The sequence below is a fragment of the Acomys minous genome (genome assembly GCF_964271855.1).
Source record: "Acomys minous genome assembly, chromosome: 1".
In the NCBI taxonomy this organism is placed as follows: domain Eukaryota; kingdom Metazoa; phylum Chordata; class Mammalia; order Rodentia; family Muridae; genus Acomys; species Acomys minous.
Window position 1 is genome coordinate 2,736,219 of NC_140483.1, and position 24,093 is coordinate 2,760,311.

General features: G+C 46.2%; 1 protein-coding gene across 10 annotated transcripts in view; it reads left to right on the forward strand.

Moving 5' to 3' along the window:
* The window catches only part of SYT14 (synaptotagmin 14), a 171,288-nt gene that overhangs the window by 129,375 nt on the left and 17,820 nt on the right, over positions 1-24,093 (forward strand). For 5 of the 10 annotated variants that reach the window (XM_084797216.1, XM_084797218.1, XM_084797220.1 and 2 more), the window contains 3 exons: positions 5,103-5,292; positions 11,772-11,828; positions 13,057-19,864. In XM_084797216.1, the coding sequence (XP_084653342.1) occupies positions 5,103-5,292; positions 11,772-11,828; positions 13,057-13,370 (561 nt within the window). In that variant the 3' untranslated portion in view covers positions 13,371-19,864. Of the gene's footprint in view, positions 1-5,102; positions 5,293-11,771; positions 11,829-13,056; positions 19,865-24,093 lie in introns of those variants that run through there. The other 5 variants (XM_084797217.1, XM_084797219.1, XM_084797222.1 and 2 more) reach the window with 3 other exon arrangements.

Sequence of the window (24,093 nt, forward strand, 5' to 3'; positions counted from 1 at the left end):
TGTGTGTGTGTGTGTGTGTGTGTGCGCGCACGTGCGTGTATACAGCTGTGTGTGGCCATGCTGCAGTGCACGTTTGGTCATCAGTGGACAACTATCATAAGTCATTTCCTCCTGCTACCTTCTAGGATGCATGACTCAAACTCAGGTCACTGAATTCCCACCAAGGAGCCTCTGCCTACTGAGCCATCTCTCTGGCACTAAAAATTCTTTAATAACTATGTTGTTATACGAAGTAGCTTTCATCTCTTCCTTTTCAACTCCCTCCCTTCCTGTCTTCTTTTCTTTCATCTTCTCATTCATTCATTATTTCTCTATTTCTGTTCTTCTAACTCATGGGATTTCTCTGGGAATCTTCAAATAAAACTCTGAATGTTTCTTTTACTGTTGTGTATGTATGTTTATCTTTTTCCTTACATCAAGTAATTTTTCTTAAGCCTTTTTGCTTATGAAAGTCCAATACACTTTGAAAAGGGTAAAAAACAGAAATGATGCCATTTTTCACAAGTATATACAGGTAAAATATGAACAAAGCCATTGTTGGGAACACCCATCACACCTCTTTAGAGTTAACCACAGTTTACGTGTTTATAATCACTTCCTGGCTTTTCTCCGCTGCCTCACCACCTGGCACGCTCTGGAGCACTGTCTAGTTGGCTGGTTGTCTTCCAAGTTGTGTGGTTGGGTGTGAAATTATGTCTGTTCTGCCACTTGGGTCTGAGGTGAGGAGTGCCTCCTTGGCATTACTCTTTCCTGTCTCTAAGTGGCACATTACACATCTCCAGTGGAGGTGTGTGTGTGTGTGTGTGTGTGTGTGTGTGTGTGTGTGTGTGAGAGAGAGAGAGAGAGAGAGACAGAGAGACAGAGAGAGAGACAGAGAGAGAGACAGAGAGACAGAGAGAGAGACAGAGAGAGAGAGACAGAGAGAGACAGAGAGATTGCAAAGCCATGGGTGTGTATCTTTGACATTTTTAAAGTAGTATCTGCTTACACTGCCAGCAGAGGAAGAGCACAGCCCCCCTTCTCTATGTCCACAGCACACTAGACATTCCTTTAGCCCATCGGTTTATTGTTTGAACCTCCATTCCCCTGGTTGCTGCTGAAGCCAAGAAAATGTAAAGAAAATGTTGAGATTTGTGTTGGAGTTACACTTAATCTATAGATGGTGCAGGGAGAATGCTGCACAGCAGCCTCTGGCACGCTCACCTGGCACAGCACGCGTCACTGTCTCCACAATGCTCCTGATTCTTTAGATTCCTCACAGTCCGGCACGTGTTTACTATGTTCATTCTAGATGTGTTATGTTCTGTGCTGTGGCAAATGCTTTTGCTTGTTTTCTTTTGTCTGAGACAAGATCTCACAGTGTAGCCGTGGCTAGCACAGAACTCACTGTGTAGACCAAGATTCCTCTGCAGTGCTGGGATGCAGGATGAGTCGCCATGCCCAGGTCTGTAAATGCTCCTTTTTTTATGTTTCATTTTCAGGTGTGTTGCTGATATATTTGCAATGTGAATATTTTCAATTTTTACCTTTTGTGCAAGTACAGTTTGAGAATTTGTTCCAATTTCCTTTGTATATAATTATATATTGGACAAGTTTAGCCATACCTCTTCTAAATTATGATGGCTTTAATTTACTTTATTGTTGCTTGTTAAGGCTAGGACCTTCACTGACTGTGGTTTTTACCACAGTGGTGACAGAAAATAGGAATGGTTGACAGTTTAAAAGGGGAAGCAAGTTATAAAATGTTTTGAGACAGGGTCTCGTGTGTGCCAGGATGGCCTGGAGCTCACTGTTTAAACAAGGGTGGCCTTGACCTTTTCTCAGCTTCATGCCTCTACCTCTTGAATGCTGAGACTGCAGGTGTGTGCTCCCACTCTCAGTTCATGTGTGTGCTCCCACTCTCAGTTCACGTGTGTGCCCCACTCTCAGTTCACGTGTGTGCTCCCACTCTCAGTTCACATGTGTGCCTCCATACTCAGTTCACGTGTGTGCCCCACTCTCAGTTCATGTGTGTGCCCCACTCTCAGTTCACGTGTGTGCTCCCACTCTCAGTTCACGTGTGTGCTCCCACTCTCAGTTCACATGTGTGCCTCCATACTCAGTTCATGTGTGTGCCCCACTCTCAGTTCACGTGTGTGCTCCCACTCTCAGTTCACGTGTGTGCTCCCACTCTCAGTTCACGTGTGTGCCCCACTCTCAGTTCACATGTGTGCCTTCATACTCAGTTCACGTGTGTGCCCCACTCTCAGTTCACGTGTGTGCCCCACTCTCAGTTCACATGTGTGCCTTCATACTCAGTTCACGTGTGTGCCCCACTCTCAGTTCACGTGTGTGCCCCACTCTCAGTTCACGTGTGTGCCCCATACTCAGTTCACATGTGTGCCTCCATACTCAGTTCACGTGTGTGCCCCACTCTCAGTTCACGTGTGTGCCCCACTCTCAGTTCACGTGTGTGCCCCATACTCAGTTCACATGTGTGCCTCCATACTCAGTTCACGTGTGTGCCCCACTCTCAGTTCACGTGTGTGCCCCACTCTCAGTTCACGTGTGTGCCCCACTCTCAGTTCACGTGTGTGCCCCACTCTCAGTTCACGTGTGTGCCCCACACTCAGTTCACGTGTGTGCCCCACTCTCAGTTCACGTGTGTGCCCCACTCTCAGTTCACGTGTGTGCCCCACTCTCAGTTCACATGTGTGCCCCACTCTCAGTTCACGTGTGTGCCCCACTCTCAGTTCACATGTGTGCCCCACTCTCAGTTCACATGTGTGCCCCCACACTCAGTTCACGTGTGTGCCCCACTCTCAGTTCACGTGTGTGCCCCACTCTCAGTTCACGTGTGTGCCCCACTCTCAGTTCACGTGTGTGCCCCACTCTCAGTTCACGTGTGTGCCCCACTCTCAGTTCACGTGTGTGCCCCACTCTCAGTTCACGTGTGTGCCCCACTCTCAGTTCACGTGTGTGCCCCACTCTCAGTTCACGTGTGTGCCCCACTCTCAGTTCACGTGTGTGCCCCACTCTCAGTTCACGTGTGTGCCCCACTCTCAGTTCACGTGTGTGCCCCCACACTCAGTTCACGTGTGTGCCCCACTCTCAGTTCACGTGTGTGCCCCACTCTCAGTTCACGTGTGTGCCCCACTCTCAGTTCACATGTGTGCCCCCACTCTCAGTTCACATGTGTGCCCCCACACTCAATTCACGTGTGTGCCCCACTCTCAGTGTGTGTACTGCAGGGGAATGGACACAGTGCCCTGTGTGTGCTAAAGCTCCATCCTGCCCCCTCCTTGCAAATATTTTTCAGAAGTGTGGTGTTGTGTGTTGATGGATTTGGTTTGCTAAGTTTATTTAGGAATTTTAAATCTAGATTCACAAATGAGTGAATCCTGAGATCTTGCACTTTGTGTGTCTTTTCCTAAGCTTCACTTCTAATCTAAAGGTCTGTTACATCCTTAGCACGGTGGCTCTCAGGACTATTTCCTCTTTATTGTCTGAGAATGTTTGAGGAAGAGGAATATCCCTGTTAGAACTTGCAGGGAAGCTGTGGAGCCAAAATGTCTTGTTTAGTGTCTTTATTTTTTAAGTTTTTAATTACAAGTCCAATCTTAAGTAAGATAGTTGGGATACTCTGTTTCCTCTCTGTGTCTTCTGTCAGCCGCCGTCCAAGAGCGTGTTCATTTCATCCATAGTTCATATCTGTTGGGAGATGTTAGTGCTGCCTCTTAGGTGTTCGCGATCTGTAGACTGTGCAGTGCTCACTGTCTCTTGCTCTCTTATTGGACTTTCCAGAAATTGATCCATTTTTGTTAGTCTTTTCTATCTTAATTTATTATCTTATTCTCATTACTATTTAGTTTCTCAAGAATTACATAGAAGTGTATTCAGATAGATTGTAGGTCTTCTGTTTCTCTCTAGTTTGTACTTTTCCGTGCTTGAACCTGGTTGTCACTTGCCTCACTACTGTAGGGGGTGGGGGTGCTGCTCTGTGTCTGTAGTGTGACCTCACTGGCTGTGATGTGTCAGTCTCCCCCATCCCCCACTGCTGGTCTGCCCAGTCATGCTGTGTCACTGGCGAGTGTCTGTTTGTCCTTGAAGTTGTGAGGGGGTCTCTGCTTTCTGTGTCTTAACCCACAGTATAAAGTGAGTACGAATTTGGACTTTTTCTGTTTTCTTAGAAACTGAATGCTTCATCATTGTTAAGTGCACCTCCTCACCTCTGATGGTGGTCTTGTCTTCAAGGAAGCTGACACATACAGCCACCTCAGTTTTCTTTTGGTTACTGTATGCATAAGAAATTTCCCTCTTTCCCTCTTTTGCTTTTCTGCCTCTCTGTTTTAGATATCGCCATAAAAATGGCAGGTAGTTTTGTTTATTTACTAACATGTTCCAATCTTTGTCTTTAAGAATATAGTTGAGAAGTTTAATGTAAATAAGTCTAAGTTCACACCCATGTTTTGAGCTTGATAATTCTTTAGAAAACACCTCGTTACCATGCATGAGTTTTAGAGCTTGTCTGGCTGTTGAGATGGCTCTGTGGGAGAGGCACCTGCTGCTGCCAACTCTGATGATGAGTTCAACCCCTGGGACCCACGGGTTGAAAGGAGAGACCAGCCCTCCTAGCTGTCCTTTAACTTTCACATACACACTAGCCATATGCGCACACACACACACACACACACACACACACACACACACACACACGATCAATTGATGAGTTTTAAAAGAAGTATCTCTGATGTCTGCAAATATGCAGGAATATGGACGTTGCTTCATCTATTAGTTAACTGAAATGCCTACAGCCTGCTGTTAACTGAGTGTTAGGAATGTGGTGTGCACCTCCACCTATGTCTTCCGTGTAATGTAATGTCAATGCCACAGCATTACCATTTTATTTCTTTTCTTTGTTGCAGTCATTGGTGGTAATAGTGTTCGAGACAGGGCCTTATCTGTAGCTCTGGCTGGCCTGCGACTTATTGCATAGACCTGAGAAGTCCACCTGCCTCTACCTCCTGAGTGCTGGAAATAAAGGTGTGCCCCACCACAGCCAACCAACAATGCATTTTATAATCTGTTTTGTAAAATACTACAATTTCACATTTGCTTTCCAGGGCTGTGACTCCCAGGTGAGCTTGTCAGAGGCATCCTGTGGTGAAAGCACATCCTCCTGCCAGTCTCTTGAACACGGCTCTGTTCCAGAAATCCTCATTGGGCTCCTTTACAATGCCACCACTGGAAGACTATCAGCAGAAGTGATCAAAGGCAGCCACTTCAAAAACCTGGCAGCAAACAGACCACCCAGTGAGTGAAAAAGAGTTATTTTTATCCTAGTATTTTCTGCACTTAGGGAACTTGCATCATTTTAGTCTTAACCAATCACAGTGAAACGCTGAATCATCAACCAATTTGTTTCATGTTTTCTATATCCAGTCATTTGGGAAGTATAAAATAAAAATCAAAATATTAATTGTATGGTAACAGGAATTTTAATTTTTCATAGTGTCTACAGAATAAGTTATCCCTATCATAGCTACTGTCTTTTAATGCCAAAAGAAGGCCCAGGGTTTTTTTTTTTTTAAGTAACTACTACAGAAAAGTATATAGCTTTTGTTAGCCGAGGAGTGATGTTGTGTTTCTGTCTGCATGCAATTCTCTGAACTATGTAACTACTCTGTATTCCCTTCTTTTATCCTCAACACCTGGTGAAGACAGTATCTCCTCGCATTTTCTTCTCCTTTGAAAGTGTGCAGTTAAGGATGTAACTGAGTGGCACAACATGTGCAGTCCCTGGGCTTCAGCACCACAGCCAAGAAAAACATGACCCCCACACAGAAAACAAAAACAGAAAAGGATGCACCACCCCACACAGTCAGCAAGCCCTTTCCTTCTCGGGACAAACAAAATCAGGACAGTGCTTGCCCTCAGTGACCTGGAGCAGGAGGGACAGGGGAGGGGAGGACGGGGAGGGCACTTGTCTCTTTCTGCTCTCCGCGGCCCTGTCTGTGTGGTGAAGATGACAGTGAGTTTGGGGAAAGCAGAGAAACTGCCCCTACCCTACTCCAGAACTTCCGGTGTCCGTGAGCCAGCTCTAAACAGAGAGCCGCGTAAATCCTCTATATTCCTACCAATTAAACTTGTTCATGTCCTGGACTAAAGCTGTGAAAGTAAATTGTAAGAGATTAATAGCTTAAATGTGTTTGCAGATTTTTCAGAGACTTCCTTACTCAGGTGCCTAGCAGAGGGGAGCTGCTTCTGTCATTTGTGCTAACTTTGTTCTTACATGCCTTGAAAAGTCATGTAACATAAAAGCATGTGAATATAAAAGGTTAGGAATGCTGGGAAGCTTGTCATTCGTACAGAAAGCATCTGTCCCTAAACTGAGGCATCTGAGAGGCAAGGCTAAAGAGACGGCTCAGCAGTTAGGAGCCCCGTGTGTTCTCCAGAGAGCCCAGGTTCAGGTCCCAGATGCTAAAGGTACTTCACAACCTTCTAGAACTCTAGTTCAAGGGAGCCCAATGCCTTTTTATGGCCTCTGTGTACACTAGATGTACAGACATACATGTAGGCAAAACACCCATACACACAAAATAATGAGGGTTTTTAAAAAGATTTATTTATTTATCTATTTATTTATTTATTATGTATACAGTGCTCTGGCTGAGTGTACACCTGCAGGCCAGAGGAGGGGATCAGATCACATTATAGATGGTTGTGAGCCACCATGTGGTTGCTGGGAATTGAACTCAGGACCTCTGGAGGAGTAGTCAGTGCCCTTAACCTCTGGGCCATCTCTCCAGCCCAATGAGGTGTGTTTTAATGTAAAAAGAAAAATTATAATGTCCATAGACAAACAGCTTGATGCCATGAGTCTGTTTCTTAATAGGTAAAGCTAAGGTCATGTCTCTTACAGGGTAAATGTAAGAATCAGATCTGATAAAATTGCATAAACAGACAGTACCATCTGCTTTCTCATTTCACAGAGAAAACTGATGTGTGTAAAATAAGATTCCGAGAATAACAGGCTGGGGGTCTGACTTGGTGGTCCTCATCCTCATCCTCACACTCACTGTGCACTGGGGGCTGGGGGGTCTGACTTGGTGGTCCTCATCCTCACACTCACACTCACTGTGCACTGGGGGCTGGGGGGTCTGACTTGGTGGTCCTCATCCTCATACTCACACTCACTGTGCACTGGGGGCTGGGGGGTCTGACTTGGTGGTCCCCATCCTCACACTCACACTCACACTCACTGTGCACTGGGGGCTGGGGGTCTGACTTGGTGGTCCCCATCCTCACACTCACACTCACTGTGCACTGGGGGCTGGGGGGTCTGACTTGGTGGTCCTCATCCTCACACTCACACTCACACTCACTGTGCACTGGGGGCTGGGGGGTCTGACTTGGTGGTCCCCATCCTCACACTCACACTCACACTCACTGTGCACTGGGGGCTGGAGGTCTGACTTGGTGGTCCCCATCCTCACACTCACACTCACTGTGCACTGGGGGCTGGGGGGTCTGACTTGGTGGTCCTCATCCTCACACTCACACTCATACTCACTGTGCACTGGGGGCTGGGGGGTCTGACTTGGTGGTCCTCATCCTCACACTCACACTCACACTCACTGTGCACTGGGGGCTGGAGGTCTGACTTGGTGGTCCCCATCCTCACACTCACACTCACTGTGCACTGGGGGCTGGGGGGTCTGACTTGGTGGTCCTCATCCTCACACTCACACTCATACTCACTGTGCACTGGGGGCTGGGGGGTCTGACTTGGTGGTCCTCATCCTCACACTCACTGTGCACTAGGGGGTTGGAGGGTCTGACTTGGTGGTCCTCATCCTCACACTCACACTCACTGTGCACTGGGGGCTGGGGGTCTGACTTGGTGGTCCTCATCCTCACACTCACACTCACTGTGCACTGGGGGCTGGGGGTCTGACTTGGTGGTCCTCATCCTCACACTCACACTCACTGTGTACTGGGGGCTGGAGGGTCTGACTTGGTGGTCCTCATCCTCATACTCACACTCACACTCACTGTGCACTGGGGGCTGGGGGGTCTGACTTGGTGGTCCCCATCCTCACACTCACACTCACACTCACTGTGCACTGGGGGCTGGAGGTCTGACTTGGTGGTCCCCATCCTCATCCTCACACTCACTGTGCACTGGGGGCTGGGGGGTCTGACTTGGTGGTCCTCATCCTCATACTCACACTCACACTCACTGTGCACTGGGGGCTGGGGGGTCTGACTTGGTGGTCCCCATCCTCACACTCACACTCACACTCACTGTGCACTGGGGGCTGGGGGGTCTGACTTGGTGGTCCTCATCCTCATACTCACACTCACTGTGCACTGGGGGCTGGGGGTCTGACTTGGTGGTCCCCATTCTCACACTCACACTCACTGTGTACTGGGGGCTGGAGGGTCTGACTTGGTGGTCCTCATCCTCATACTCACACTCACACTCACTGTGCACTGGGGGCTGGGGGGTCTGACTTGGTGGTCCCCATCCTCACACTCACACTCACACTCACTGTGCACTGGGGGCTGGGGGGTCTGACTTGGTGGTCCTCATCCTCATACTCACACTCACTGTGCACTGGGGGCTGGGGGGTCTGACTTGGTGGTCCCCATCCTCACACTCACACTCACACTCACTGTGCACTGGGGGCTGGGGGTCTGACTTGGTGGTCCCCATCCTCACACTCACACTCACTGTGCACTGGGGGCTGGGGGGTCTGACTTGGTGGTCCTCATCCTCACACTCACACTCACACTCACTGTGCACTGGGGGCTGGGGGGTCTGACTTGGTGGTCCCCATCCTCACACTCACACTCACACTCACTGTGCACTGGGAGCTGGAGGTCTGACTTGGTGGTCCCCATCCTCACACTCACACTCACTGTGCACTGGGGGCTGGGGGGTCTGACTTGGTGGTCCTCATCCTCACACTCACACTCATACTCACTGTGCACTGGGGGCTGGGGGGTCTGACTTGGTGGTCCTCATCCTCACACTCACACTCACACTCACTGTGCACTGGGGGCTGGAGGTCTGACTTGGTGGTCCCCATCCTCACACTCACACTCACTGTGCACTGGGGGCTGGGGGGTCTGACTTGGTGGTCCTCATCCTCACACTCACACTCATACTCACTGTGCACTGGGGGCTGGGGGGTCTGACTTGGTGGTCCTCATCCTCACACTCACTGTGCACTAGGGGGTTGGAGGGTCTGACTTGGTGGTCCTCATCCTCACACTCACACTCACTGTGCACTGGGGGCTGGGGGTCTGACTTGGTGGTCCTCATCCTCACACTCACACTCACTGTGCACTGGGGGCTGGGGGTCTAACTTGGTGGTCCCCATCCTCACACTCACACTCACTGTGTACTGGGGGCTGGAGGGTCTGACTTGGTGGTCCTCATCCTCATACTCACACTCACACTCACTGTGCACTGGGGGCTGGGGGGTCTGACTTGGTGGTCCCCATCCTCACACTCACTGTGCACTGGGGGCTGGGGGTCTGACTTGGTGGTCCTCATCCTCACACTCACACACTCACTGTGCACTGGGGGCTGGGGGGTCTGACTTGGTGGTCTTCATCCTCACACTCACACTCACACTCACTGTGCACTGGGGGCTGGGGGTCTGACTTGGTGGTCCCCATCCTCACACTCACACTCACACTCACTGTGCCCTGGGGGCTGGGGGGTCTGACTTGGTGGTCCTCATCCTCACACTCACACTCACACTCACTGTGCACTGGGGGCTGGAGGTCTGACTTGGTGGTCCTCATCCTCATCCTCACACTCACTGTGCACTGGGGGCTGGGGGGTCTGACTTGGTGGTCCTCATCCTCACACTCACACTCACTGTGCACTGGGGGCTGGGGGGTCTGACTTGGTGGTCCTCATCCTCACACTCACACTCATACTCACTGTGCACTGGGGGCTGGGGGGTCTGACTTGGTGGTCCCCATCCTCACACTCACTGTGCACTAGGGGGTTGGAGGGTCTGACTTGGTGGTCCTCATCCTCACACTCACACACTCACTGTGCACTGGGGGCTGGGGGGTCTGACTTGGTGGTCCCCATCCTCACACTCACACACTCACTGTGCACTGGGGGCTGGAGGGTCTGACTTGGTGGTCCTCATCCTCATACTCACACACTCACTGTGCACTGGGGGCTGGGGGGTCTGACTTGGTGGTCCCCATCCTCACACTCACACACTCACTGTGCACTGGGGGCTGGAGGGTCTGACTTGGTGGTCCTCATCCTCATACTCACACACTCACTGTGCACTAGGGGGTTGGAGGTCTGACTTGGTGGTCCCCATCCTCACACTCACACTCACACTCACTGTGCACTGGGGGCTGGGGGGTCTGACTTGGTGGTCCCCATCCTCACATTCACACTCACTGTGCACTGGGGGCTGGGGGGTCTGACTTGGTGGTCCTCATCCTCATACTCACACTCACACTCACTGTGCACTGGGGGCTGGGGGGTCTGACTTGGTGGTCCCCATCCTCACACTCACTGTGCACTGGGGGCTGGGGGTCTGACTTGGTGGTCCTCATCCTCACACTCACACACTCACTGTGCACTGGGGGCTGGGGGGTCTGACTTGGTGGCCCTCATCCATATACACTGACTCTCTGCACAAGGCTGGAGAGAAGCTGAGTAAGATTTGCAGTGGGTGACAGGTGACCTCATGAGGCCATTACAACCAGAGATGTTGCTCCCTGGCCATAAGACACAGATGCAAAGACAGTGTCACACTGCAGCAGGAAGCAGAGCCTCGGGTCACACTGGGTATGAGCTGTCGGCTTTTTCCTCCTGCTGTAGCTGGTGCTTCAGTGATTTCTGGCAAATACTTGATTGAGTGTGCCAAAAGTAGCCGCATGGAATGAAACTGTGATAGGGAATAAAGAGCAAGAAGTCCGTGTGCAGAAGGAGCAAAGGGCCTGCTGGCACCTACGGCATGCACTCTGTCCTTTGTGTCCCACAGCAGTTGTCATTGCTTTAGAATTAGATCTTCACCACAGGCTGATTAGTAGTGTTAGGTAGGAAGTCACTAGTGAGTAAAAAAAAGCCAACATTTAAATAAGATACAAAGGTAAAGCAGTCATAAAAGACGTGTGAGATTCTTGCAAAGTAAAATTCAAGACAATTGTATCAGCATGTCCTAACTTGTAAGGTTATAGCCCTTCACTGATACTTAGGTGTGAACTAAGCTGTGAACTGTTGTAAACCAGATAACCTCAAATTCCCCACAAGAAACAGATGGAATATTCAAGAGCAAGTATTCTGATAGTTGTATTGATTTTGCATAACTGAAATTTTTATTATATTGGAAGTAATCAGACTATTTGAAACACTAAACATTGCATGGGTAAATTTTAAATGTAGCACAATGAAAGTGATCCTATAATGATTGTATACAATCTTTTATAGCCTGATAATCTGCATGATTTTATATGTTCTATATGCTTTAGACCAAGAAGATACCATTATAAATATGTCCCACTCTTAAAACAATGTAATTTTTGTCTATGATTACCCAACAATGCTAATTTTTTTCATTCCATGAAATTTACAAAACAACCCTTTGTTCAACCCTGCTACCTGAATTAAGATGCTAAAGTTTTGTGTTTTTCCACTCAAGTGCACAGTGTTTCCTCTTTGATTCTGACCTTTGACCCTCTTTCACCCAACGATTGACATCTGGTCATTATTTCTTTTACTGCTTTCCACCCCCTGTTGTCAGATGGACTGTTCTGTTGTCTAAAACACTTGATAGGTGGACAGGTTTATATAATCCGAGGTGAGTTCCTGTAGAGGCTAATTGGATGTTGTCTTTTCATGCAAAAACGAAATGCCCTAAAACTTGCCAGCAGTGAGACTGTCCACCATGTTGGTTTCCAAAACAATGCACATTTTTATCTGTGGTATTTTAAATAAAACTAACGTAGACCTTATCTCTGATTATGGATGATGGTACTCAGAATGTCAACAAATGAGCAAAACTTTTTAAAATACGTTATTTTTTATTTTTTGTATTTTGATTTATAATAGAAATAGATATCTCATGAGATCATTGCAATTATCTTTGAAATTAATTGAAATTTTGATATGAAGTACACATGATGGATCAACATGCTGAGATCATTTGCATGAGTCTAACAAACTTGAAAAGTCTTTCAAAGAGAGAATATATCTCCCATTTTTAAAAAAGCCTTGAAGTGTTACATTTCACTTTGTACACTAAATATCTTATCAGTGGTTTGTAATTGATGAAAATAATTAAAATATCATTCTTAAAATTTTACATTAAATTATGCCTGAAAGAAACCCAATAGTATTTAACTACCCCCACCGTCCCCCAGAAAAGCACATTAGATGTACTCTTGCATGAAACCAGAAGAAAGTTCTACTTGGTTTGCTAAACACTGACCCATCAAGGCATTTGGCTTCATCTGGGCCCTTAAATGTTTTCAATCTATAGTTTGAAACCACATCCATGCAGAGATTTTTTTGACATTTCATCTTAAGCTGTTTCAGTGTCACCTTTGCATTCTTGTCTTCCTCCTTTCCTCCATCTGCCTTCATTCTATCTGTTTGTTTATTCCTACTCTGAAAACACAGTGGAATGCTGTAGTGTTGTTGCTAATTGAGCTTGCTAAGTGTCTATTAATGCTATGGTGTCCTGCTTAGTGGAGTGAAATAGGGTGGTGATGGGCAGGGGAGGTTGGGGAGGCCAGGGTTGGGGAGGGGACAGAAGGACTATGAGGTATACCTTTAAATTCCATTCCTAGAAATAGTGAGGCTAAGCCATCACTACTTCTCAAATATTTTCAGCCTACTTAGCGTTCTCTGTACGTGTCACATATTTGGTAAGCATCTACATCAAAACTGAGTTAGTTGAGTTTCCAACAAACATGGTATACACCATATCCTTATAAAGTGTAACTACCTAATCTTGGCATTTATCATAAGAAAATTGTCAGCTTGTTTGAAATGATATTTGTGGTGTGTTGGTTTTCTTCCTTCAGATACATATGTTAAGTTAACACTGCTGAATTCCATGGGCCAAGAGATGTCCAAATGCAAGACATCCACCCGCAGAGGGCAGCCAAATCCCGTCTACAAGGAAACTTTTGTTTTCCAAGTGGCCTTGTTTCAGCTTTCCGATGTGACTCTGATACTGTCTGTGTATAACAAACGCAGCATGAAAAGAAAGGAGATGATAGGCTGGGTTTCCTTAGGTCTGAACAGCTCTGGGGAGGAGGAGCTCAGACACTGGACTGCAATGAAGGAGTCCAAGGGACAGCAAGTGTGCAGGTGGCATGCCCTGCTGGAGTCCTGAGGAAGGCGGCCATTAGCCCAGCACTGCCGTTGTGTCCTGGTCAACATCCGAGGAGCCGCGCCCGGGAGAGTCCTCTTCAGCACCCCACCACGATGCTGCGCGTTAACGGAAAGATCATCCAGGGCCAAGCTGAGGGAAACAAGAAACGTGTGTCCTTAGTGTCAGCAGCCCTCCAGAAAGTGGATAACATACTTTTGATCTGGACTTGATTTTATTTAGTGAAAGAGCTAGGAATGTTGAGGAGATTGTGACTTTAAAACCAGAATTTCCATTGCAACACCATGTGTTATTATCGCCCACATGCTACCCACAGACATTCTGATGGTGTCTGTGGGCGGATCTCAATGATCAATCATGTCTCAAGGTGAAGGTTCACTCACACTAGTGGTAGTGTCATGTCAGATGTGTTCTCTCTGTGCCTCAGCCTTTCTCTGTAGTACTAAACCCAAGTGCAACATTCCTTCAAGGAAAGTTTGAGGTTGGTTTATTTCAAGTTTATTTCTCTACTTTCATCTTTTTTTCTGACCCAAAGAGACCATTCCCCTCTGGTCCCTTGTAAACTTTTCTGACTGTACTGCAGAGCTTCATAACTTCATGTTCAAGCCCTTTGTGCGCTGTGTAGGAAATGGCGGAACAGGCTTTCATTTGGGATTGCTTTCAGCGGCCAGTCTTCACAGCTGCGGGCGTGGCCGCCACCGTGGACTGCTGTTGAACGTGGAAGGCAGCTCGAAAGGCAACTCTAGTTAAGGGGAATTTTGACTGTCTGTTCCACATGTCTAGTCTCCATCAGCACTGAAGCAGGTAGCATTCTAGACAGACGCTCCCGGGGTCCTTCCTCACTCACCCCCATTTCTGTGTGGTTCTCAGCTTTATTCTAGTCAAGATCTTCTGAGATCCTTGTGCCCCAGTGATTTGTGCTGTGTTTTGTGACGTCTTCAGTGTGATGTCACTCTGTGCCTTTCATGCAAGTTGACCTTGCTTGCACAGCTGGGAAGCCGTTTTTGCAAATTTGGCCTTCAGCACTCGTAGGTGTGAGGCTCTGTGGCAGTGCCATGGCCTTGCCCCACTCTGCAGCATGTGAGGCCATGTGCTGTGCCAGCCTCCACACTGCGAGCACTTTTCCTGTCTTGTTTTCATATTTAAGAACTGCAGGTCAACTGGAAATAGTACAAGCTATTTTCTTTTTAATTTTTTTTCCTACCTAATGTAAAATCTTATGCATAGACTTTATTAGAATATGTTTTGTATACAGGAGAATATTTTCTTTTGCTCTTTCTCATGTCTAGTTAAACTAGACCAAGTGTACTATTCACCACTTAGTGAAAGGCTGCATCACAGCTCCAACCCCAGCTGAGCACTCTGGACTGTTACTGTAACCTAGAACTCAGTACCACACTAGCAGAGCCATGCAGTGATTTACCAAAATGTGGCAGTACTGAAAGGCCTTAAAAAAACAAAAGACAATGAGCTTCTACATTTTTTAGCTTAAAAAAAGGGCAACTCCATGCTTTCAAACACAGCCTTTTAAGGAAAAGAAAGTGCAAATAGGATGCATGGAGTTAGCTTTTAAAATGGAGGTTTCAGAGCCCAGCATGGTGGCTCATCCCTGTAATCCTAGCACTTGGGAGCCTCAGGTAGGAGAATTGCTGAGTTTGAGGCTAGCCTGGGCTACATAGTTCCAGGCCATTCTGGGCTACAGAGTGAGAACTGTCCCCCCAAAATGTTACAAAGTTACATTAAAAAGAAAACATCTTTCTATCCTTCCATTAATGATCTTCCCAGGATTGCTTCTTTTTTTTTTAAAGGTGAGTTGGATTAGAAATTAAAACATAAATGAGAAGCAAATAGTTGTTTTTGTTTAGTGTTATTGAAGAACAGAATGAGGCAAATGTGAAGAAGGAGGTAGATCACACTGAAAACTGGGTGCAGGCTTGTGATGCTGCAGTGAGCTCTTGCTGGCTTTGAGACAACTGCCTGCCTGGCTGACAACTGCTGTCTTCCTAATAAAGTCTCTGGTCTTCTTTGTAACAAAGCTCAGTTGGACATTGTAAGACCAGCTTGGTGCTTCCACTGTGTTGAGAGGAAAGTCCATTATTTGTCAAGCCTCCTTTGTGGAGACTATGTGCAGAGCTGTGTATTTTCCTAATGATGCTCAGGGGTGTCTGGCCTGGTGGCAGTGTTGCCGCACGTATGGCCTGGAGAGTGATTCAGCCTTCCCTTCTTTAACGTCAGCAGCAGCAAGTCCTCAGTGACTGCAAATTATGTGCATGCGCATAACTCCACACGCAGCGTGCTGCTCACATGCAAAGGTGACGGTGCCCTTCCTTTTCACATAGCTGAGTAGAAAGGTATTGCTCCAGGTCATAGACTGCTTTTTTTTCTTCTCTGTATAATTTCCAAATGTGATATTAGGTTTGGAGCCAAATGCTGCCATTCTGCTGCATATACAGAAAATATGCACCTTCTCTCTCCTGTGGTGTGACACAAATACTTCCCCAAGTCATCTGGGCCACAGATGCTGGCTCAGGAACTTTAAAATGGCAGTGTACACTCTCACAATTTTGGTAAAATCAAATGAAATGTTGAGATTCAACAGTTGACTGGCATGTGGGTAGTCAAGAGCCTAGATTCTCAACCTCCCCAGTGTGGCTGTCGGTTACTATCCAGAAGTGCAGTATTGTCCCACCTTCCAGAAGCTTCTGCAGCCTTGAGGCCTGAGTACCAGCCACCGCTCATTTGAAATACAATTGTACATTATTCACTATGCACTGGTGAATTCTCAGTGGTGTTGTGTTCACTGACAAAAGTAGCTCACTAGGCCCATGTTTTAAGAAAAATAGAAACACTTAAGCTGCCTGGATGACTATGGGCCCTGGCAGGGGTCTGATCTGATCTGTGCAAGCAGGGCTCTGCCTGCTGAATCACTTGAACTGGGAGCACAGCCAGTGCCTGGGAGAGTATGAGTGCATCAATGGGAAGCAGAAATGGAGGCCAGGCTGTTTCTGGAGGTGAGGAAACTAGGAAATAAGTGAGCTGTTTGAAGCTCACAGGTATAAGGCCAGTGGTCACCAGCTGCTCTTTTTAAATCCTTGTTCAGGTGTTAATAGAAATAACACACAGTCCATTTGCGTAAAGCTACCACTTACCTCCATAGACTGAAGAATTCATAGAATAATTCACATTGATGGTTTTTCTCTTTATACCCCAAGGTTCTTCCTCTTCATCTGTCAACTGAAAGTCAGTATCATTGTCGCCAGCCAGGTGACATTAAAGCAAGGTGAGGCATGCAGTAAAGCCTTAAACCACACCTGTGCCCTCCAAAGTCTGTGCTGATGGCGGTGACAGCTATAACTTAGTAAATAACTAAGGCAATAAGATATTGCTTTATTTGACTGTCACAAAATATTAGGAGGCAAGTAACATCATCAGTGTTTAATCCATGTAGAAGTTGCTGCATAGAGAAGCTGAGCTCACCCCCTAAGGCTGCCCCTCTTTTAAGTAAACCATGCTAGAACGGGGATTGCTCCAACCCACCCGTGCACGTTGTGTTTTCACTCTTTATTGTGGGTGAAAAGAGCAGCACCGTGTTGGGCATGTCCTGCCCAGCTCATCTGAATGGCAGGGATAGGACCAAGAGAGCAGAGCCGGGAGAGAGAAAAGACATCGCAAAGGCTTGCCTTCTTCTCAGGACATAGACGGTACTTTGGTATCATAATTTGTGGGTGATGTTTGTTTGCTTGTTTGTTTGTTCGTTTGAGACACGGTTTCTCTGTGTAGGATTGGCTGTTCTTGGACTCACTTTGTAGACCAGGCTGGCCTAGAACTCACAGAGATCCACCTGCCTCTGCCTCCCCAAGTGTTGGGATCACAGGTGTGTGCCACGGATGATTTTTATTTTTAAGGAATAACTTGGAATCTGTTGTGTCTACCCTGTACTTATATTCTGAAAATATGTTGCTTCATTTGTTCTCAGCCAAGGCGTTTTCATTGCCTGTGTACACATTTCTACCCTGTGAAATGACAGAGTATCTGGTAACCCATATTCATGTCAGGGCTTAGAGGAGAGACGGTTGCCTTCCTGTGCACGCTTATCCAAGTTGTTAAAGTGTGTTAGTGTTAGACAGGATTCACACGTAGCTTCCTTCCCCGTTGCTGGCTGTAGGTGTCCAGCGAATGCTGATGAATGATGCCTTTATGGTAGAAGCAGTATCACTGCGGTGAAAATCGTTGGTGAGCCTTGTTCACTTGGTTTCCTTTTCTCCCCGTTGTTTGCGTGAGAATTCCACTGTGTGCCATGTGGCGTTGTAGGGGCTGCAGGGTGGGTGGGCAGTCTTCCCTCATGAGCTTGTGTTCTCAGGTATTGAGACAGGCATCCGATGGGGTCTTTTACTGTAAGATATAAGACACAGAGAGAGGCGTGTGCAGGGCACTAGGGTTGAGTAGGAACGTACACAGTGAGCTCAACAGTACTTCCAGAAGATGAGAAAAGTTTGGGTTTGACTCCTGTCAAACTCCCCCAAATAAAACCAGGCAGTGGCTCCCAAGTTGTAATGTATCTAAGAATCCCCTCCAGGTTCTACCCAGAGTCTCTGTCTTGTTTGGTGTAGAGGAAAGCCTGAGAGTCTAGGTCTGAGTGAGCTCCCTGGGAAATCCTACCTGGGTGGTACCCGGATGTTTGTTTCCAATCTGCAGTTGTTGGCAGCAGTTTCCCTGCTCTCGGGGTAATTGTAAGGAAGCCAACTTCTCGGGAAAGAGGAATCATGCTCTCTCTTTCTGATCTCTCTCATGTTGCTTTAAGCAAACAATTTCCAAAACTATAAAACTAAAGTTAATACTGTAAAGTTGGAGGGTGGCATGTGTCCTGCAGTGCACCAGCACTTGTGGCTGAGTGGGAACCAGGACAACTTTGACACGGATAGTGATGCTGTCCTAAAGCCCCATGAGTGATTATCTCAGGCACAGCTAGAAATGTATGGTGATACTCCAAATAATTGAGTTTACCAAGAGAAAAACTTTAGTAGTTTTTTATTTAGTTAATAAAATTTATAATTTCATTTATTTATTAGTTTGTAAGTTAATTTATTATGTTTCTACATAGTTTTATTATGATAGCATTTGGTGAAAACATGATAGCAATTCTGAGGAACTCAAAGCTGACACATGGGGGACAGCCTTTGCCTTACCTGACAGCAGCAGCCGTGGCCTGGCATGCTGGCTGGACTTGGACCTGGATTCTGAAATAAGGTGGAATATGGGCACTGTTTCTCAGTGCTTGAGCTATGAATTTTTAGAGTCTGAGAAGTGTTCAAGAGGTTCATCACTGCTGTGGGGCTTGCTTCTCAAAATAATATAATTTTTATAGAAAAACTCAATCAGTGGATCTTTTTATTCAGGATCCCTTTCTCTTCCTCCCTTCCCTCCTCTCTTCCTTTCATTCTTTCAGTTTTTGAGACAAGAAGCTTAATAGTCTAGTTTCTACGGAGCTTTCTTACTTATTTTTCTAATACTAGGTGTAGCCGAATGATGGCGGTTAACTGCTCAGTGGGCACCTGAAGAGGTGTGCTTCCTTTGGCCTCCGCTGTCTCTCACCTGTTGCTAGGGACCGTGACCCCTGAGTGGGCAGTGCTCATGTACATAGTGTGTCCGTGTGGTCGTCAACAGTGCTGTGTTGTGTCACATGTCTGTATGCCCTTGGTCAAAACCAGAAGCTGACGAGTGTGTGCGCCATCATCTTGCAGAGTCGCTGGAGTCGCGCTGTGCGTCCGTTGCCTTTAAACTCTCACACCTTCCTTTGTACTCTACACCGACGGTCGCGGTGCCTTTTTCCTTTTGTATAATTGTATTACATAAAGAAATTGCTGACCTGTGTGTAAAAATGTTAAAACTACACCAGTCCAAGGAGATTTTAATGGCAGTTCAATTTTCCAGAGAATAAATTTTTGTGTGCACTAAAAGTTACTTTTCTTCACATTTATGTAAAAAAAAAAAAAGTGTTTCCATTTTAGCATTCATGTGGAGTGAATAAACATCCAACATTTTTATGATAATACATAAAACTCATCCCTAATTACCACTGGGAGCAAAGTGCTAACATGACTTATGCGGAACGGGCTGGTGTCAGGTACACACGCAAGGACCAAGTGTCTGATTGCCCTGGAGCTCAGGCCTGAGGGGAATCACAAGTGCTGTCCCCGTGAGTCAAGTCTGACCTCCAAAGGAAAAAGTACTCCAGGCAAACAGTTTTTACTGATTCCTTGAAAGTTAGTAAAAATCAAGAATGGGATAAGTTGCTTTAAGAGTCTGGGCCCTTGGCTGGAGTGTGGCATGGACCCTGTCACCTAGCTGTCCCTTTTCCTGGCTGTGAGTCTGTCCTTATCCCACTTGGGTCCCTGTTTAACAAGACCTTTTCCTAAAGACAGTAATATAAAGTGTATTGCCTACCAAAGATCTTGAGTTTAGGTTCTTTTCATATTACATTACCTTGTCTATTTTATTTCCATCAGGCCAACAACCAGTTTAACAAATACTTAGTCATTTGGTGCTTTACTCTGACAGAAATACAAGTAGATGCATCACTGTATCTCTGATTGTCTTTGAACATTGAGTTCCATCAACTGACTGCCTTTTCTTCTTCTTCTTCTTCTTCTTCTTCTTCTTCTTCTTCTTCTTCTTCTTCTTTTTGGCTTTTTGGCTTTTTGGCTTTTTGGCTTTTTGGCTTTTTGAGATAATGGAGCACTGGCTACTAAACACAATGAAAGTGCATTTCTGATCAAAATTAATGTATTTATAATGTGATCTCCAGCCACAGCAAAGGAATTTGTATCTTTTCCTAGTCTCTACTGGTTAATTCTCAAAGATTTGCTTATCAGTTGTTCACACACAAAAAGAGAAGTTTCTGAATTGTTTTATACAGTATCTCAACTAGGGATGACTTATTAGCTATTTGGTACTTAGGAAAAAATTTTCGTATGAGTCATGACTTCCTATTTTCAGAAAATTACAATAGATGAAAGGTGAAATTCCAGCAGAAAATTGGCACTTTTGCAGTCTTGCTAGAAAGTCGGTAAGTTATCATTTTCAACTATTAAAAGATTCATTTATCATCGTAACATGTTATTCCGAAAGTTACATTTTAATTGCAAGTTGCTTGTAACTCCTTTGATCTCCAGCAATGCCAAACAATACTTAGTCAACTCTTCATCCCCAAAATTATCCAAATATTCCATAATGTTTCTTATTTGAAAATAAAGTCATTGCGAACTTAAAATTATAAGACATTAGTAAAAATGTGAAATATTTCTTTGGCTGCTGCATGATAATGAGTTACAAAAGTACAAATCACTAACTGTGGATTAATTAGATGCCAGACAGAGATGAGCGTGCACTGTCTGTGTGGTTTTCACCACTGAAGTCCTAAGTGTATGTAGCCATTTTGTGTACAATACATAAAGTTACAGCTGCTCTGCACCCCTCCAAGCCATTCATTTTCCACTTTTCTAGATATTAGCCATTCCAGTAGTTGAGTAGTAGTTTCCTGCCAATGAGGCACGTGTGTCTGTGTGTGTGTGTGTATGTGTGTGTGTCTGTGTCCGTGTGTGGCTGTGATGTATCTGTGTCTGTGTGTGTGTGTGTCTGTCTGTGTCCGTGTGTGGCTGTGATGTATCTGTGTGTCTGTGTGTGTCTGTGTGTGTGTCTGTGTGTGTGGCTGTGTGTGAGTATGTATCTGTGTGTCTGTGTGTCTGTGTCTGTGTGTGGCTGTGGCTGTGTGTGTGACTGTGTGTGAGTGTGTATCTGTGTGGCTGTGTGTGTCTGTGTGTCTGTGTCTGTGTGTGTGTGTGTGTGGCTGTGGCTGTATGTGTGGCTGTGTGTGAGTATGTATCTGTGTGGCTGTGGCTGTGTGTGGCTGTGTGTGTGGCTGTGGCTGTGGCTGTGTGTCTGTGGCTGTGTGTGGCTGTGGCTGTGTGTGTGGCTGTGGCTGTGTGTGTGTGGCTGTGTGTGAGTATGTATCTGTGTGGCTGTGTGGCTGTGTGGCTGTGGCTGTGTGTGGCTGTGGCTGTGTGTGACTGTGGCTGTGTGTGGCTGTGGCTGTGTGTGGCTGTGGCTGTGTGTGTGTGGCTGTGTGTGACTGTGGCTGTGTGTGGCTGTGGCTGTGTGTGGCTGTGTGTGAGTGTGTATCTGTGTGGCTATGTGGCTGTGGCTGTGTGTGGCTGTGGCTGTGTGTGGCTGTGGCTGTGTGTGTGGCTGTGGCTGTGTGTGTGTGGCTGTGTGTGAGTGTGTATCTGTGTGGCTGTGTGGCTATGGCTGTGTGTGGCTGTGGCTGTGTGTGTGGCTGTGACTGTGTGTGTGTGTGTCTGTGTCTGTGTGTGGCTGTGATGCTGAGTTCTGACAACTCTCTGGATTCTGGTCCTTTTATCAAGCACAGCGTTCTGCAAGGGCTCTCTCTCTCTCTCTCTGGGGGGGGGGGGGGTATAGTTGCGTGACGATGTCTTTGCTGAGCAGAAGCAGTAGCTTTAGTGAGCTTCACGGTGTCCCTCTCGTTCTTTCATGATTTGTCCTTTTGAAGCTGTATCTTAACATTCATAATCCAACCACAGTGCCAAAGACAGTGTAGGACTCTCTCCTGTATTATCTTTTTATATTTCTCCTCCTTATGTTTATGTTTATCATTCATTTGGAGTAAAAGTCTTGGGAAGGTAAAAGGTTTGTTGGTTTGTTTGTTGTTGTTGGTTTTTTTTTTTTCAGATACATATGCCGGTTTTTTTGTTTGTTTGTTTGGTTCGTTTTTTGTTTGTTTGTTCCTGGTGCCATCTGACGGGTAAAGTGTCCCTCCTCTAAGGAACTGCTTTCATTAGTGTGTCTTTCTATGCTCTCTGCCGGTTGTACGTCTGGGTGCCTGTCTTCACAAGTGGACTCTTGGTAAGTCTTGCTGTTCTGTCTTGTCAGAATTCTTTGTCCCTCAGTATTGTATTCTCCGTTATAGATGGGTTTTGCCTTTTCTGTATAAAATTTAAAGCCAGTTTGCTGACGTCTATAAAGTGGGTTCTTGCAGTTTCCATTGTAATATGTTAAACATGCTTGCCTGTCTTTTCTTTTAATTTATTCAGATTACATCTCAATTGTTATCTCCTTGCTTGTCTCCTTCCATTCCTCCCTCCTTCCCTCTTTCATCCTATTCCCCTCTCCTAGATTGGTGACAGAAGAGGACATCCTCCCCCACCATATGGTCACAGTCTATCAAGTTTATTTGGTAACCTTCCTATTTTTTCTCTAGTGCTACCAGGCCTCCCTACCAAGGGGAAGTGGTCAAATATGGGGCACCAGAGGTCATGTCAGAGTCAGTCCCTGCTCTCCACACAACTATGGATAATGTCCTGTCTATTGGCTAGATCTGAGTAGAAGTTCAATGTTTACTGCATGTATTTTCCTTGGTTGGTGCAGTATTTTGAGCAGACCCCCTTGGGTCCTGATCTGCCAATCATGATGCTCTTCTTACAGGTTTCTAGGACCCTCTGGATCCTTGTATTTTCCCTTTCTCTCATGCTTGTCTCACCTAGAGTCCTAATAGGATGTCCCCACATCTATCCCAGTCTCCAAGTCTGTGACACCAGGAACAGAAAGCTCCTTCTCCTCTGGTTGTAGGATTTCATTAGTTGCACAGCTATCATATGTGGACATAATGTATCTTCCCACTTATTGAAGTGTTTTTAGGACTCATTGGCTGCACAGTTACACATGTTTGGATCCTGACTTGCTAAGGAGTTTGTTTGTGAATGGCTATCGGGTTTTAAGCATAGACTGTGCCTGCATCTGATGCTAATAGTCCTGTGGGGTTTTCTTCTGTAGCCCACAGAAGTGGTGGATTCTGTTTATGTTTTCTATGTTGATCTGGCATTACGGGCCTAGAGTAACTGTCCTTTGGGTGTGGTCGGCTGTTGTTGTTATACATTGCCTGAGTCCGTGTGCTGGTATATTTTTGTCAGATTTCCTCACATGTACGCTCTAGAGATGTGCCCAGCCTCTGGGTTCTGTCTTTTTCTGGCTTCAGTGTTGGGTCTCAGGGGTCTCGGAGCCTGTGTAGACAGCATCCTCCACCTCGGCACCTGGGAAATGTATAGAGAGTTCATTGACAGTGGTTTGTCTTTTTAAATGTTTGGTAAAAATTATCTGTGAAACCATTTATGCCTGATGCTTTGTCTTGTTGGAAGCTATTTCTCAGCTCTCAGTACATGCAGGCCTGTTCCCATTACCTACGTCTTGTGTGCCAGTTTAAATCTGTGTGCGTGAGGAATTGACCCGTTCCCTCTGACTATCAAACTCCTGAACCTGTAGCTGTTGCGTCACTGTTCTCTGGCGCAGTGCCTGCTGCTTCCCCTGTTCCCTGCCCCTCTTCCTCCTCCCTTGCCTAGCTATGGATTTTTTATACAACAAATGTTGATGTTTATGGTTGACATCTTTATTCTATCATTGGTTTCAGCTTTAATTTTCCTTTCTTTGGTTTACTTTAGGCTTAAATTATTGTTCCTAAAATGGGAGTTTGTGGCCGGTGTTAGCACTTCCCTCTCTACTGATGCAAGTGCAGCTGTAACTCTCCCAGCAAGTATGACTTCACCGCATCCCGAAACCTCTGATTTTGATGTCTGTTTTAGTTTTCATGTAGTTCAAATATTTTTTCCTGGGGTTTGTGCAACACATGTGCTATTTACAAATGTGTTGTTTAACTTCC